Source organism: Nyctibius grandis, chromosome 6 (genome assembly GCF_013368605.1).
Source record: "Nyctibius grandis isolate bNycGra1 chromosome 6, bNycGra1.pri, whole genome shotgun sequence".
NCBI classification, from domain to species: Eukaryota; Metazoa; Chordata; class Aves; order Nyctibiiformes; family Nyctibiidae; genus Nyctibius; species Nyctibius grandis.
Window position 1 is genome coordinate 78642818 of NC_090663.1, and position 15890 is coordinate 78658707.

Here is a 15890-nt window from a genome sequence, read left to right on the forward strand (position 1 = left end):
CCCTTATTTGCCTGGATCTAAAAGTGAATATTTAGTGCAGCTTTTTATCTTTGAAGGTACACTCAAAGATGAGACTAGAAAGTTTTCAACAGCAGACTAAGCTTTGCATGTTGTTAATAATAAACTCAGGCAACAAAAAACTGTTGCCAAAAATACAAAAGACAAAAAACATGAGATAAAAGCAACTGTATTTCATCTTAACCAAAATGAAAGTGACAGCGAGAACTTAAAAATCACTGAGGGCTTTTTTGTTTTGAAAACTTAAGATGGATGCTGATCTGCTAAATATAAAAGAAAGATAAATGAACTGATAAACAACACATGGATAGAATGGCATCTTTTTACAGAGTTACAAAGCGGCAGGGCTTTTTTAGCTTGCAAAACTGTTGTATTTACTTTCATATGGTCAGCGCCTGCATCCTACTTGGTTAACAAAGTACAGCAACAAGACTTACGACTTCCATATGCAATCTTAAAAAAAAAAAAATTAAAGCGTAGCGCATAAATAATAAACAGATGTTTGAAGTGTTCAAAGCTCTAAGGGATACACATTTCAGAATAAATTGAAGAAGCCACCTGAGGAAAGTGATTATTTAGGGGGGGAAAGCAGTTATTTCTACTAAAAAAGTTAAAGCAATAACCAGGTTGTAACTGTTTATTCAGAGTGAAAAAAAAAATCAAGAGAGTTTAGTCTCCCTTATGATTCAACCTTAGCAGCCATTCAAGTGGCAACCATACTTATCATTGACAAATTAACTAATTTGCCAATGAAAATAGAAAGTAATCAGTATCTGGGTCATATTTTAACATATTACAAACCCAAGTATTGGGAAAAATAATCTAGAGACCTCAAATTTTAAATAAGATGAGAAAGTTAGAACACTCAATTGGGCATAACTGGCAGGATTTTGGTAGCGAGGTGCTGCAGGAGTGACCCGCATGGCAGGAGGTCATGAGCTGCCTTGTGCTGCTCGCAGCCAGTTCTGAAGCTGGTGTAAGTAACTCACTGCTTACCAAAACATCGCCTCTCCAGGGGAACCACAACACCTCTGCCCAAACGTATTTAAGAAAGAGCAGTAGTTGCTAGGGGAAGGGCTGTAGCCCACGGAGGGGACCCATCCCTGAAGGACTGTGGCCTGCGGAGGAGTCAAGCCGCAGCAGAGGAAAACATCTCCCACACGATCCCACCCTCTTGTGCCACCCGTTACCTCACCAAAGGGGTTGGGATGCACGGTGTTAACATGCAGTGAAAACAAGGGTACCTGAGACTGGGAAAGGGGAGAGGAGAGGGGTTTGGTTGAAGCTGAGCCTGGCGAAAGCAGGGAAAACGGCATTTTCTTAATTGTTTGCGGTCTTGTTTTGTTTTCATCTTCTCAGTACCTGAAATAGTGATCTGAAGTTTTATGTTAATTGGCAAAAAACTAAATTCACTAACAACTCCCTGAGTCAAGAATGTTTGCCTGCAACATGTGCTGTGAACTGGTCAGCAGGAAGACCACAGTATGTTGTTTTAAAGCATGTATTTTAAAAGGAAAATATAGTTAGTATTTGCTTCACAAAAGGTTACTACAAAAAATGGTTTATTAAAATATTAAAATGTGAAACAAAACCAGGTTAATATCTATGCATATGCAGGTCAATGAAGATGAACAAAGTTCTAACCAAACCAGCCAGCAGGCATCGTGCTGTACTGATCAGGTATTCCGCATTTGTGATGGCTCAAGAAGCTGCTAACTTTTGTGCAAATACTTCCATTTTAGACTGACCACAGAAGTATTCTTTACTGATTGTTTCCACAATTCACAACAGGATTCCTAAAACTTACTTTTAACAACAACAAAAAAAGCAACGTTCTACTGTATTTTTCTTGAACTTTCTGTCCAACTTCAGATCCTGTGAGGATCTGAGGAGGCTGTCTATTGAACTTCAGTTGCTTCTAAATCAGGCTTTGGGTGTCTACCTTAGCTATCTCATCCTCTGATGTGCAATGCAGAAGCAGGAAACTAGATAGTTTTTTGACTGTAACAAAAATCTTTTTACTGTATATTCTTTATGCAGACAGTACTGAAACCTGAGCATCTAATTTATGCAAAGCATCCCTATTTCTAGACACCGCACAAAAATTCCAGAGTACTCAGTGTTCACTATAGATATATAATTTGAAAGTATTTTTATATGAAAATTATACATTTTTTACTGTTGGCACAGAATACAGCTCATTTTCCCAGTTAAGGGCTGAATAACTACAGTATGCCGAAAAGTATTGGTTTCCTATGTGCAAAAACAAGGCAGCATTGGTTGATGATAGCCTAGGACATATTAAACTGCTAGACTCTTTAGATGAATTTAAATGTTCTTCTATTTAAAACAAAACAAAAACCCTACAGCTTTTGCCCTCACTAGCTCCGGGAAGCATTAAGTGCTGCAGATGAAGTGCCATCTCCATTTAGTAGAAGGTTAGCTTTATCTCCTGGATCTGGTATTTGTTCTGACTTCACACCTGCTCTTGTAAACATGCAGTTCTACACAAATGTGTGTCCCAAAATTAACTGACCGTTTATAAATACCCACTCTTACGCTAATTAGATTAAATACCATTACGCAGATCCAGCTGAAACCCCCTCCCTCCTCCCCCTCATTCTGCATCCCCCACTTCTTGACTAATCAGTTCTTTCTGGTAAAATTTGAAAGTTATCCAATTTTCCCTCTGGAGTGTTCTTTAGCATCCCTACCAAAAACACGTGCTAGAAGAATCAGCTAGTCAGAGCACGATTTGCCTTTTTACACACACAACACTGGAATTTCAAAAGCACTCATGCTGACTTTGTGGGATTTGTGCTACTACAGTATTAAGATTTTCATGATCTTCTAACCAACATCACATCTTTGCTCTCTCCCTATGAGGGACCAACTTCAAGGGTAATTAAACAACCTTCCACCCTTTACAGATGTAGGCTAGCTGTCTCACATTTACTGTCTCTGAGGTTGGAGTCTCATGAGTGCTGAGAGTCCTTTTAATGGCCTCTCGATGCTGGAAGTGAGAGTATTTCTGCTCCTTCACTTCTGGATACAGAAGTTGATTCCCCTCCATTATTTACTCTCGGGTGCTTGTCAGACCTAGTGTGACCCACGTTTAACTGACTACACCAGCAAAAACTAGACAGGCTGTTTTTCTTCTGGGTTAGTTTTCTGCCAGGTTATTTAGTTGCATCAGCTCATGGAAGTGTCTGACAAGAGCCAAACCAACATAAAACAGAGCTGCTGCACTGGCTCACTGCCTCCTCAAACTGCAGCCCCACTACGTATTTGGAGGCCTTCTGATCACAACTGCTGAAGATGCAGCTGTTATACTTGCTAAACAGAAGAATATCCAAACAAGGCTGTGCAGAAAGTTTGTAACATGAATATATCTTGGTTTTTTTTCCCTCATTTTTATGGCACAAAATCCATTTAAAGCCTATATAGTAAAACTTTTTATCTAAGGGGGGTGGTGTGTAAAAGAATAAAACCAAAATACAATATTTGGCAGACTATAGCTTTTCTCCAGTCCCACTTATCTACTGAGCAAATTCTGCATTAAATTAAAGGTGGTGGGGTATGTGTTGCTCCAAGATTAAGCTGCTCATTCTCTGTATGCTTAAAGGATAGCCCTCTCTTTACTATACTAACACCTTCTAGTTCATGTCACATGTTCTTAAACCCACTAATATAGTCAAAGTGAATAGGTAACAAAACATCAGATGCGATGACATTTATTTAAAATAATCCACAGGAACTGACAAAATAGTAGTTTTAAGTAACTGCTTATGTCTCAGAAATATTCAAGTCAGTTGCCTCAAAAAAAAAAAAATTATCATTTTAAAGGAAGAGTGCAGAAGTTAACTATTCATTCGATTACTCACCAATCAAGATTTGACCTGTTTTCATTGCTGAACTACCTGGCACCAAGCCATGTACTACAAGCTTCTCTTCACCAATTCCTCTGATGACTTTATCCTTCCTGCCTTGTTTTTCTGCTCTTCTGCTGCTCCACGCAGACTGATGGACAATCCCTACCAAGGTCTCCAGCAGCCTGTGCTGCTCGTCTTCTCCAGCACTGTACAGTTTTCTGGGATTTACATAAACATACACATCTTTGTATTTCTGCTGAACAGTGACACCCATTTTCTGAGCGGACTGGTGTTTCAATATGGAAGTAGGACCAGTGGAGTGCACACTACAGCTTCCACTACCCTTCTTACCAGAATGCTTTGGTAAAAGATTCTTCTTTTTTAATATTTTGGTAAATTTCTTCAGTTCATACTTTCTTTCTTTTCGTGATCCCTCTGGAATAACTTCAGCTTCATTTTCACGAAACCTGACGTGATTCACTGCCGGCATTTCTGGACAGCTGTTCTGAAGCAGAGTTTCTTCTTCACTTTCACTCAATTCTAAATAAAATAACTCCCCATTTTTCTGCACATCATCCAACCATTCAGGCTCAAGGTCACTGGGAAAGAAAGAAGAACGATCAGTGACAGCTCTGATAAGGAAGACTGCTATGCAAGTGACATCTGATTACTTCAAGTAGGGAGGGGATAGGGAGAGTGAAAGGAAAAAAAAGGGAAAAAAAAACGTTGCCTCCTGAGCATTGAAAGCTCAACTGCTTTAAGTGTGCCATGAGGATAAGAGCTCTTCTCGGACAAATGATGCACATGGCAAGGAAAGGCATCCCTCCCAGCTGTTAAAAGAGTTTCTTCAAATGCCTTACAGGACAACAGCCATTGCAAAAAGCAATATTCCTCTTTCTGAAAACAAAAAAACCCACCCCCAAACGGTTTCTTTCACATACAAGTTTTAATTAGTAGTTACACTCAAGGGCACGATGGGGCTTTCTCTTAGAGAAAAAATGCCATTCTATTTGTTCTCTCCCATGATTTTTTCCCTTATGCATTTATAAGAAGGACTGTACTGCAGGCCCTTTGGAAAGACAAGATTAACATTTTAAAATCACCTCAATATAACAAAAAAAAAAAAAAACCAAGACAAAACTTAGGTAACACTTTTAAAGACCAATTCAGAATAGCATACTCAAGCTCATATGCAAAAATACACAACAAATAAAGCAAAGAGGCAGCACTAGAAAAAGTTGTAGCAGCTGGAGTGGATCACTTAAGTCACTAGCAACAAGCTGCTGCCAAGAAAAGGCAAAGCAACTACAGGATGTATTAACAGCAGTACCATCTGCACAGCACCAAAAATTCTTTGTCCTAATTTGGCTACGGCAACGTGTCAACCATGTCCAGTTTTGGATAGTACGTTTTAAGATGTAATAACTGGATCAAGCCCAGAGCACAGAGACAAATAGTAAGTAGTTTATAAACGTGTTTTAAAGGGAAAGAGACTGAAGGAAATCATACTTTTTTGGCTGAGAAAAAACCCAAACAAAAAATGACAGCTGAGAGGCAACAGGCCAAACGGTCCGCTCCCCCAGCCCATGGTGAACCACAGAGTACTGCTACAGGAGGATGAGGATCAATAATGGTCAAAGTAGGAGTACGCAGTGGTTTCATTTACCAAAGCATTTAAGCTAAATATTAAGAAAGCTTTTTGATCACATGCACACACACACACACACACACAAATATCAGCATTAGCAGGCGATGTAAGGAACACTTGGGATGTTCTGTTTGGAAGATTTTCAGGAACAAACAAGACCAGTTCACTCTTCCTGACTAGATGACAAACAGGTCTCCCTTTCTATGAATCTGAGACCGCATTGATAAAAATCAAATGAGGAAAAACCAGAGTGGAGACTTACATAATTATTGATATCATTAATTATTTAAAGTTAACATACATTCATACGCTTTATACTAGAACTAGCTAATTTTACTGAATAAAAGATGCAAATTTTGTTTAAAACTAGTATTATATAATTCAAGTAGAGCATTAATTTGAATACACAGATAAATGATACAGTTTCAAAGTAAGGCTGAACAGAGAACTTTATACAAAGACACTGCAGCACAGCACCTTTAAGGGCTCAAAGAGAGGATCTGGCTGGACTAAGAATACAGAACACGTTGGCATTACTCTCTTCCTGGAATCCCAGTGACTTACAGAAGTCTATGGATGTTGCAGACAGGAAGAAGTATCATGCACTTCCTCTGCATTTATTAATTCTTTTGCCCATGTTGATAGTTTTAAAAGAAGAGCCACCACTTGTGATAATTTGGCTATTCCTGATGGTCATGGGTAAGTCAGTTTGGATCTTCTCTGAAGTCTTACTCAAGATCTTGAGTATCTTACTCAAGAAAGTATCAGGATGATAACAACACCTAAAGGCTGTTAAGGCCAGACAGTTATCTGATCCAACATCTCTCAAAAGGTGGTATGTAAGAAATAACATGACAGAGTTTCTAATTGTTTGGGGTTTTTTTGGTTTTGTTTTTTTTTTTGTTGTTGTTGTTGTTTTTTTGTTGTTGTTTGTTTGTTTTTTTGTTTTTGTTTTTAAAAAAGAGTACTCCTGCATTCGGATACATGTAAGCAAAATTGGGAAAAAACAAAATTGATAAAGGAAACATTAGAAATTTACAAAGAAATAACATTTGGGTTAGCAGAAACTCCTGTGATGTCTGATACTCTTTTCATTTCCTCTTTAAAAGGGACTGTGCTCTTTGGAAAAGCTCTTTCTTCTTTGGGGTAGATGTCAAAATTTCAGCTTGGATGTCAGTTCATACACTCATGTTCTCCAGCTTCGTCGTCTGTTTTTATTAGAACCTACTATATGGAGCAAGGAAAAAATAAAAGGTTGTGTCTGGTGTTTACACTGGGTCCACGCAAACAAAAGCACTCCAGAGAGAGGGCTCGTCAAGGAGAGGCACATATGGCAAAGTCACTCTATGCAAATAAGCTGATGAAGACAGAAGACTGAAAAACTGTCACAACAGCATGAATTGCTCTCCTTGAAGGCGTTTCCAGGAGCGTACTGTAAAGGAACTATCACCTTCTAAATATAGATCCCTACAGACATCTAGAAAACCAAAGCCTGAAACAAGGAATCTGCACCTAGGACGACAGGTTTCTTCCTAATGCTATAGCGTCACAATTGATTTAAACCAAGCTAAAAAAAAATTTTAAAAAAAACAAACAACTAATATCCACCGCTCTTCCCTTGTGCCAAAACAAGCACTTACACAATAACCTGAGCTTCTGTATAGGTCTGTAAGCTTCAATCAAGGGATCTAAAAATCTGGAAAACCTGCATTCCTCTAAGAGCAGTTTCATTGATCCCGCACACATATTTCTTCTTTGGGATAAATATCTGAACAACTATGCCAACTGAAATTGACCATGTATAGAAGAAACATACACTAGAAACAAAGGATCCAAGTTCTGATTCTGAAGCAAGAGAGGACTGTTCTCACCCAAGGAAACTCAGAAAACAATAAACAGTTAACATCTATGAGCCTTGTTTTAAAGCAATTAAAGAAAACAAAAAATCAAGAGTTATAATATTTTACTGCACTGTGTGATTAATCCACCCATATGATACTTTGCAGAAGTTAAGATCATCATCATCTTTAGTCTTCCCAACCTTGGCCTATGCAATGACAAAGTACAGCTTCAGAGGGAGGAATCAATTCGGTATATGCAAAGCTGCTGTCCTTTTACTAGCCATGGCTGCCTGGAGGGGTTATGGACAGTGACAGCAAATGTTAAACTCCCTTAAAATAGATAAAAGTATAAAAAAAAAATAACACGCTACTTTCACGACAGCATATGTAAGCATTCACTTCACAGCTCTGCCTGAAAATAGGCGTTGCACAAAATCACAGGGGTCTGACAAAGCAGCACTCCCATCACACCGATTTCTGCCCTTGCCTGAACGTTCCTCGGTGTATCTTGGTCTCTCCACGTTAGCTCTAGTATCAAGCAGCGCATTTTCAACTGCCAGAAGGTGATTCTGGAAGTGAGTAACTTTTAATTCAGAAAACTATTCCTGAAGTTTTTCTTTCTTTAATTTAATCAAATAGGGCTGATTATAAACCCACGTACACATCATCTACAGAGGAACAAACGCCATTATCTTCAAATAGCTAACAGACCTCTCTTTGTACCTGTTACTTTGCAAACTACGCTTTCTCCCTTTTCATTCCAAGTCATATCTTAACCTCTTGTTTCTGTACTCAGAAAGGTGGAGTGTTATAGGTCCAACAGAAGGAACTATTTGGACCTAAAATTAAAGCTTCACAGCTCTGATGATGCAGTGATAGAAAAAGATATGTTTCAGTTTATCCTACAGTATTATACATTGTGCTCTTTGTTGAAAACTGTGGGACACAGCTTTATCCCCTGAACACATCTAAAGAACACCAGTAAATAAGCATTTTAGATGAAAGAGCTGGAAAAGAAAAAAAAAAACCCACAAAAGTAAAAAAAAAGGCAAAAAATAAAGCACGTCTTCAGGCTGAAATGTGTCACAGTTGAGTTCTGCTTATAAACATCAGAACAAAACAAGGCAGGTGAACATCCAGCAGCTTTGTCTCTCACTGAGCCAGAGGTATGGGACAACTACAAACCCAACTGTACTTAAATACACTTCACCCCTCTCCCACTTTTATCTTCTTTTTCTTCTTCACTGCTTCACCTAATGAAAATAACACGCCAAGTAAAATGCCACTGATCAGACCTCGAAATTGAACTGTCAAGCAGAGTTGCTTTAATGTAGGGAACAGACGGTGAGTAAATTTTTATATGAATTAAAAAAAAAAAGATAAATGAAAACCCCAGTGGCGGTATATATGACTTTACAATATGTGTTGGTATGACAGAGTTGTCTCCTCACCTACCCCTTCCCAAAAGCCAGGCCACTAAGACAGGCAGAGCGCATCTCCCGTGCTAAAGCATTCACAACGCGTGAGCCAAGCCCCTCGTCCCCGTCCCCCTCCCCGGCGGCGTCCCGCTGGGACACAGGAGTCACCCCAAGGGCTGCCCGCCAGCTCAACTACCGCTGCCGCTCCCCGCCTTACTTCTAGGGCTCTGCCAGAGGAACGCAGTCTTAGAAAGCAAAAACCAAAAGCGCGGTTCTCCGCTCGTAAGAGCAGCCCCGCACCCCGAGCGGCACCGCACCCGCGCGGGGATGGCCCCCGGCCCGCCCCCGGGGGCCCCGCGGCTCGCCCTCCCCCGCCCCGCCCTTACTCGGAGCTGGCGGACAGCGAGGTGGCGCACGAGCCGCTCTCGCTGCTCCCGCCGCCGCCGGTGCCCGCACGCTCAACGCCTTCTCCCCTCCACGGCTCCATCCCCTCAGCAGCTCCGCTCCCGCCGTCCCCCCCGGACGCCATGACACCCGCCGCGCCGGGCGGGCACGTGACCCGCGCCCTGCCCCTTCCCATTGGCCGCCCCGGCCCAGCGCCATGGAGACGGCGGGAAGCCTGAAGGCGCCTCCGGCCCAGGGCCGCCGCGCGCGGGGCCTTCACGGCAGCGATGGCGGCGCCGCCCGTGAGGCCCGCGCCCCCCACCCCGCCGCCAGCCGCCCTCAGAGCACCAGGCTGTGGGAAGCAGTAATTAGCACATACCGCTGCCCAGCTCGGGAGAAGGTAACTTGTAGTTTTAGTGCAGCGCCCGGGAGAAAGGCCGGCCCGCCCGCCCACCTCCTTCGGCTGGCAAGAATAATAATAAGCATTTAAGTGCCCAACCTCCCCGGTTACTTCCTCAAAACAAACAGCTGAATCTCACTAGTCCCTTAAAAGTCTTTCAGTGGGTCAATATGGAACACATAATGGAGAACAGACTATTTATTTAGTGGTCTGATATCAAGGTCTCAGCAACAGTCCTATAAGAGACTAATTAATGAAAGTCCTAATCCTGGGGTGAGCCTCAAAGCACTGCTTATAATCAAAAACTGATTTGGAGAAAAAAACATGAGGTAAATAGTAATTTTCATCAAGTCAAATGGTTGGCAGTGGAGTACTTCTGCGCTTTACGTTATGCTCCATTATAATAATTTAAGGAGTCGTGAGAAACTAAGGTAACTTCTCTTAAGGTTAGTCAGGAGAGCAGTTAGGTTAGGGAGGAGAGAGGCAAGGATGTGAGACAGACCCAAACAAGCGAGATGATTTGGCACTTTAAAGCAGTCAATGCAGTCTACAAATGCAAAATCATGCACAGTCAAGAGAGAGAGGGGGGGAAAAAACCCTACTCAGTTTTCAGGACTTAAATTATTCACATCCATGAAAAACAAGACCATGGCAACCCGGCGGACATCTTGCTGTGTAGCTATATCAGTAAACCTATCAGGACACGCATGGTGAAAAAGGAAGGGGCTAGAGAATAATTGTTGGAACATTTTTAATGCGTTGGATTTAATCTCTGCTCAGTGGGATATTTGCACAGCTTCAGCAGTGAGGTTTTATAGTGCTGGAGCACTATGTAGAAGTCACAGAATCCTGGTATGAAATTCCTGTGCTTGAAACTGTTTTAGGGAAATGTTCGTTAGTAAGTGTGATTTTAAGTGAATTAACAGACAGGAATGTTTTGGACTTGTATCCATGTGATTAAGGCTTCAACTGGAGTAGCTAGAGATACCTATATTAAATTTTGTGGCCATTCGGAACTGCCTGTGTAAGACAAATAAATCACTGACGCATGGATTTTAAGACTACAAACCTATGCAAAGGAGGAGACAGAAACATTCCATACCTAAAAAAAAAAGTTTGTTCTAATATGGTTTCATACAGTTTAGGACAAGATGTGGTAGATAATTTAAGGTTTTCTTCCTACCTGAGCTGGCAACAACCACTGCACACAAAGTGTATAATCCATGCATGGTAAACAATTCTTAAAAAAACCCCACCAAAACAGATCTTTTGTTGTTTCCAGTTGTCAGAATGCAAGATATGCACCAACTTTCATTCTTTCAATTGCTTCCAGAAGAACAGGTGGAAAAAATATTTTAAAAGTATCCCACTTCCCAAGCAGTTTACTTTGTGAAAACACAACAGTCTGCATAAACAGCATTTCCCGAAGAGCCTAATGAGTTATGGCTTTCTAAGAGGAACACTGCAGGAGTTAGAATTTTAATAGAGGTAGGTGAGATACATTGTCCCGCCCTCCCTAATTCTGCTTATATTTGCAAGCACTTTTAATACACCGAACAGCACACTGCAGTGTTTCTGTAGAGAAGTGATAGTCTATGCCAGATGGTCCTGTGTTAGTTACGATAAATTTCACTGAGTTCAAGAGTTGGTTAATTGTTTCCAGTTGTTTTCTCAATAAGCGAGAAACACAGGCTCTCTAAAAAGGAGACGGCAGTCTTACACTGCTTGCTATTTTATAGGGATAACCACATTATGAAGCAAAGGATGATGGAAGATTTTGGTCCACCAAGAGAGGTAGTTGGGAGTCACCTAAGTATTTTTCTGAAATGAATGTGGAATTCTTGCTGCTGTGGGAACAATTAAAGATCGCAAGACATAATATATCTCACACAGCAGGATTTTGTTTTAATGAAGACACAGATTTTCCCACACAATCCCTCTTGAGAGGAAAGCCTCTCATTTCTTGTGCAGAAATATTAGGAAAAGACTTGAAATAATTTGTCTTCTGGCAGATCCTTTACACTTGGTCCAAGCAGTTGAGCTGATGCTTCTCCCTAAGGAACCCATGAGCCTTCTATGCTAGGTTGCTGTTATTAACAAGCAGATGGTAAAAATTTGCCACAGGGCATCATTGGCATCAATACTACTGCTCACCCTTACTGGACAACTGGTTAATGAGCATTTAAAAGTGGATAATTAAAAAGCACTCTCTTTTGCCTTAAGGTTGTTCTGATTAGCTGTTCCTGCAAGGAACTAAACCCGTGTGTGGAAATTCATTTCAGACAAGAGTTTCTTGTTACTTTTTGGCTTAACCTGCTTCAAAAGCTATTGTGCTTTAAACATAAGTCTACCTTGATCCACATTTATACTCAAGAGTAGAATGTAGTTAAAAGAGGACAGTGTCTAGGACACACCAAAGAGACATACCGGTCCTTTCTAATAAAGGAGGAAAATAGCTAGGGTGTAACTCTGTTTTTTGGTACTGTTGCATAGATACTTATGAGCCCTTACTCCAACCACTGTCCAATTTAAACTACTAACATTTTTCATTGTTACATCCTGACAGCTGTTTTTTTCAACCTGATGATGAAGAAATGAGGCTGGAGTTATAGTCTTTCCTAGCAGCTAGACGGAAGAGCACAGGGAAATTTAGGATTAGCATTTATGACTACTCTAACTTGTTTGGTTTTGTATAGTCAGGCCTGATGTTAGCAATTGTACCAGGACCCACGATCACTGATGGTATGCCAGATTGATTCCACTGATTCACATTCAGCAGGCGTGTCGGGCCTGAATTGCGGATATAGTTGAGCTCTTCTCAACACAGGGCTGAACTGGGACTGTGTTATGCCTCTAGTATACTGGGGCAAACAAACGCTCCCTCTGCTATGAGTGAATGCTACCTGATCCTTAGGAGTACCCAGTTTATGCCCGTGAGGTGCCAACACACTATGCAGGAATTGTATCAGATCCCTGTTTTTTCAGCAATCTCCCCTTCTTCTTCAGGGTCATTCCCCCTGCTAAACACCAGCGTGGGTGAGGAAGAGCACAGATGCAGTGCTGCCTCCGTACTACCTGAACACTGCTCCAAATGGGAGAATTCTCTAACGACCAGATCTGCCAGCTTTCTGGCTCTTTTGTACAGCGTAGGCAGTGTAAACAGGCCATAGTAATACTGCCAGACAAATCTCACTGGATATACCTGGACTATCATTGAATCTGTCTTTCTTACACTGACCAAGTCTATCAACAGCATTTTAAGTGTCCCTTTGCTTTCCTCCTCCCCTTCCATACTTCAAATTACAGCTCTTCATTATTGATAAAGAAATAAGAAGGCCTAAGTGACTTCTTATTGTTTCACTTTTTTTCCTTTCTGCTTGTTTTCAAATCAGATCATATTTCCAGAAAGGCTCCAACAACAGCTGGACAGACATGACATGATAATATTACAGATATAACATGATAATATTACAGATATAACATGATACATTACAAGCAGATAAAACTAAGAGGAAAATATTTTCCTCTTTAACAGTTCTGTTTCTTGTTGCTAACACCTGCTTTACTCAAACATCTGAAGAAAAACTAACAGAAAATCTGGATTGCTAGAGCGCGACATTCCAGACCTTCCAGCTATTGATTCCTATAGATTTTTTTACTCCTCCAGTGCACAGCATCAGCAAAGATGCAACACAAATAAGTTCTTCTTTTTTCAAGATTAATGATAACAATACAGCTTTCTGCTACCCCGCCAAAGTCTGCCTTTGCTTAAGAGACAAAAGGCACACTTCACAGGCATTCCTTAATACATAAGATTTTGTGATTACAAGGTTTACATAAAACTACATGAGTAAGATTGTGATTACAAAGTCTTCTGTTCACAGCTTTTCTGACATTGTTGCATAGAGACCAGCCATAACAAAGTAGCATGAATTGAATAATGATACTGGACTGCTATTTTAACAGGGATACTTACATATAAACAGACTAAATGCAGAATGAAGGCTACCTTTGTGACCAAAGGAACAGAAATTTTGTGAGAAAACACTCCAGTGCTCCGTAAATAAAATACTGTTCTGACTTTTTAAGCTTTCTGTATCAACTTCCCTCTCTGCAATTCGATCATAGAAAGTATTTTAGAAGAACGTAAACCCAACAGAAGACAGCCATGAAGATTTTGGGAAGACTAGTACAACTCATCTCATTCTTTTGGAAAACAGTCTTACAGAGTTAGAGAGTTCCCTCTAGCATGAAAAGCAGCTGTAATTTCAAATAAGATTTTTCCTACTGTTTTTACTTCACTTCAAATCTACAGGCTTTTTTTTTTTAGGATCACCTGCTATGCATAGCAGGCACGTCAAGCATGAAAGAAAACCATTATTTGCCGTCAGTCAACATGCAGATGTTTCAAGTATGAATAGTACCTTATTACACTGAAAGTATACTAATAACAAGCAATACCACGGGGCAGCATGGTTTCAATCCAACTTTGACACGGAACATTTTCTGTTAAGTCACTGACAAATGCATGCACAGTTTCAGATCCCCGAGAGTCCCCTGGTAGCACATGGGCACATTTATTGCTTATAAAGCAGCTTCGGAGTGTAATGCAGGAAGAGCCCGATTCCAGCGTGCCCTCCTTGCTGCACTCAGCGTTTTCATCCTCAGTGTTTGCAGGAACGGATTTTAAGCGACTATTGAGTTTGGTGCTTTGAGCTGGAGAGAAGCTGGGTTTATAATTAGTTGTTAGTTTCCATAGCAAGAGCTGTTTGGAGTTGGCACTGAAAGTGTACGTTTTCTTTGCAGCAGGAAATAAATCAGTGTAGGTGAGAGAACACGTTAGGAAATGGGCACTTCCCAGAACAACTGGAGGTGAGCTTCTGTTGGATACTGCTGAATGGGATGGTGCTTTCCTTGAAAAGTTTAAGCGGCTCTCAGCTAGGGCAAAGGAAATTGCACTGAGGGTGGCTTTGGAAGTCCCGCATTGGCCTGTTGGGTAAGATCTTATTGTCGAGCTTTCTTTGTGGGGGGATACTGTGGAGAATTGCACGTTAGGGGTGGTGAAGGCAGGGGAAAAGCAGCTGCTTCTCACGCAGTTTGCCTCCTGCACATCCACTTAAGGAGTGCCCATCCTGGATTTGTGTGCGAGTTAAGGTATTTTTTTCTCCTCCCCTTAAAAAGAGAGTTCAAAATGCTCATGGAATTGATGCCACCGAGTTTCCCTCTGTCAGCCCGTTTCCTTACACGTGAGAGAACCCCGGACGCAGCCCCTGGGCTCCCAAGCAGCCCTGCACAGGCTGCGGGGCACCCTTCAAACCGCGCTAGGGGAGCTCCCCTCACCTCCAGCTCCTCCGCTTCTCAAGGAGGGAGGGAAACCCGAGGGCGAGCCGGTGCCCCGCGGGCAGCCCCGTGAGCACCGCGGCAGCCCCAGCTCCGGCCGGCCCCTGCCCCCGCGGCGGCGGGCACGGCACGGCGCCTCCCCTGCCCGGGGAAGGTGAGGGGAGGCAGGACACGGCCCTTCTCGCTTCCTGCCTCGACAACAAAAGGCTGCCGCGGGGAGCCTCTCCGCAGGGCCGGGGGCTCGCCGCTGCCCCGCGGGCCTCGCTGCCGGCCCCCCGCCCGGGGCGCTGCCGGGACCGGGCTGGGGTGACCTGCTCCCCGTCCCCGCCACTGACCTGTGCAGCAGGACGCTCTGCACCGAGTCCAGGTCCTCCAGGTTCCTGGTGACGGGCCGCGGGATGCTGTACCTGCCCGCCCCGAACATCGCGGCCGCCCGCGGGCCCTTCATGGCCCGGCCCGCCGCCCGCCCCGCGGCACCGGGGACTGCGGGCGGCCGCGGGCAGGTGGGAGCCCTTCAACCCGCCCGCCTCCGCCGCGCCGCCCGCGCGGTCCTAGAGCCCGCCGGCGCCACGCCGCGGGGCGCGGGGGAAGCGCGTCCCTCGCAGCCGGGAACCGCGCCGTGCGCCGGGGGGAGAGCGGGGCTGGTCCTGAGGAGATGGTGCTCTGCTGCCGCCTGCCCCGCCGCGGGGTCTGTCCCGGACCTCTCACCGGCCGCCGAGGGGGGCTGCCTAACGCTGCTGCACGGTATTGTTTCTCTCTGGCACTAGCAAACCCTGAAAACACAAGTTTCATGTAAATGCAGGAAAGTAATTCCTAACTGCACCCGTAGATTTTTTTTTTCCCAGAGCTGTATCTACACCTCCCAATATGTGAGAAAATATTTTTTCCCCACGCATTTTCCTGTAGGTTAAAATAATGGAATTGCCCAGCTGATTCAATTTCTGGAAGTATTAATATGAAAAATTATCA

At 42.8% G+C, this 15890-nt stretch overlaps 1 protein-coding gene across 2 annotated transcripts in view; it reads right to left on the minus strand.

The window, feature by feature from the left end:
• The window catches only part of INTU (inturned planar cell polarity protein), a 48124-nt gene extending 38798 nt beyond the window's left edge, over positions 1 to 9326 (minus strand). Inside the window, exons 1-2 of one of the 2 annotated variants that reach the window (XM_068403515.1) lie at positions 9184 to 9326; positions 3903 to 4489 (exon numbers count right to left, since the gene is read on the minus strand). In XM_068403515.1, coding sequence (XP_068259616.1) covers positions 3903 to 4489; positions 9184 to 9326 — 730 coding nt within the window. The remainder of the gene's footprint in view (positions 1 to 3902; positions 4490 to 9183) is intronic. The other variant, XM_068403516.1, reaches the window with a different exon arrangement.
• Positions 9327 to 15890: the final 6564 nt, after the last annotated feature.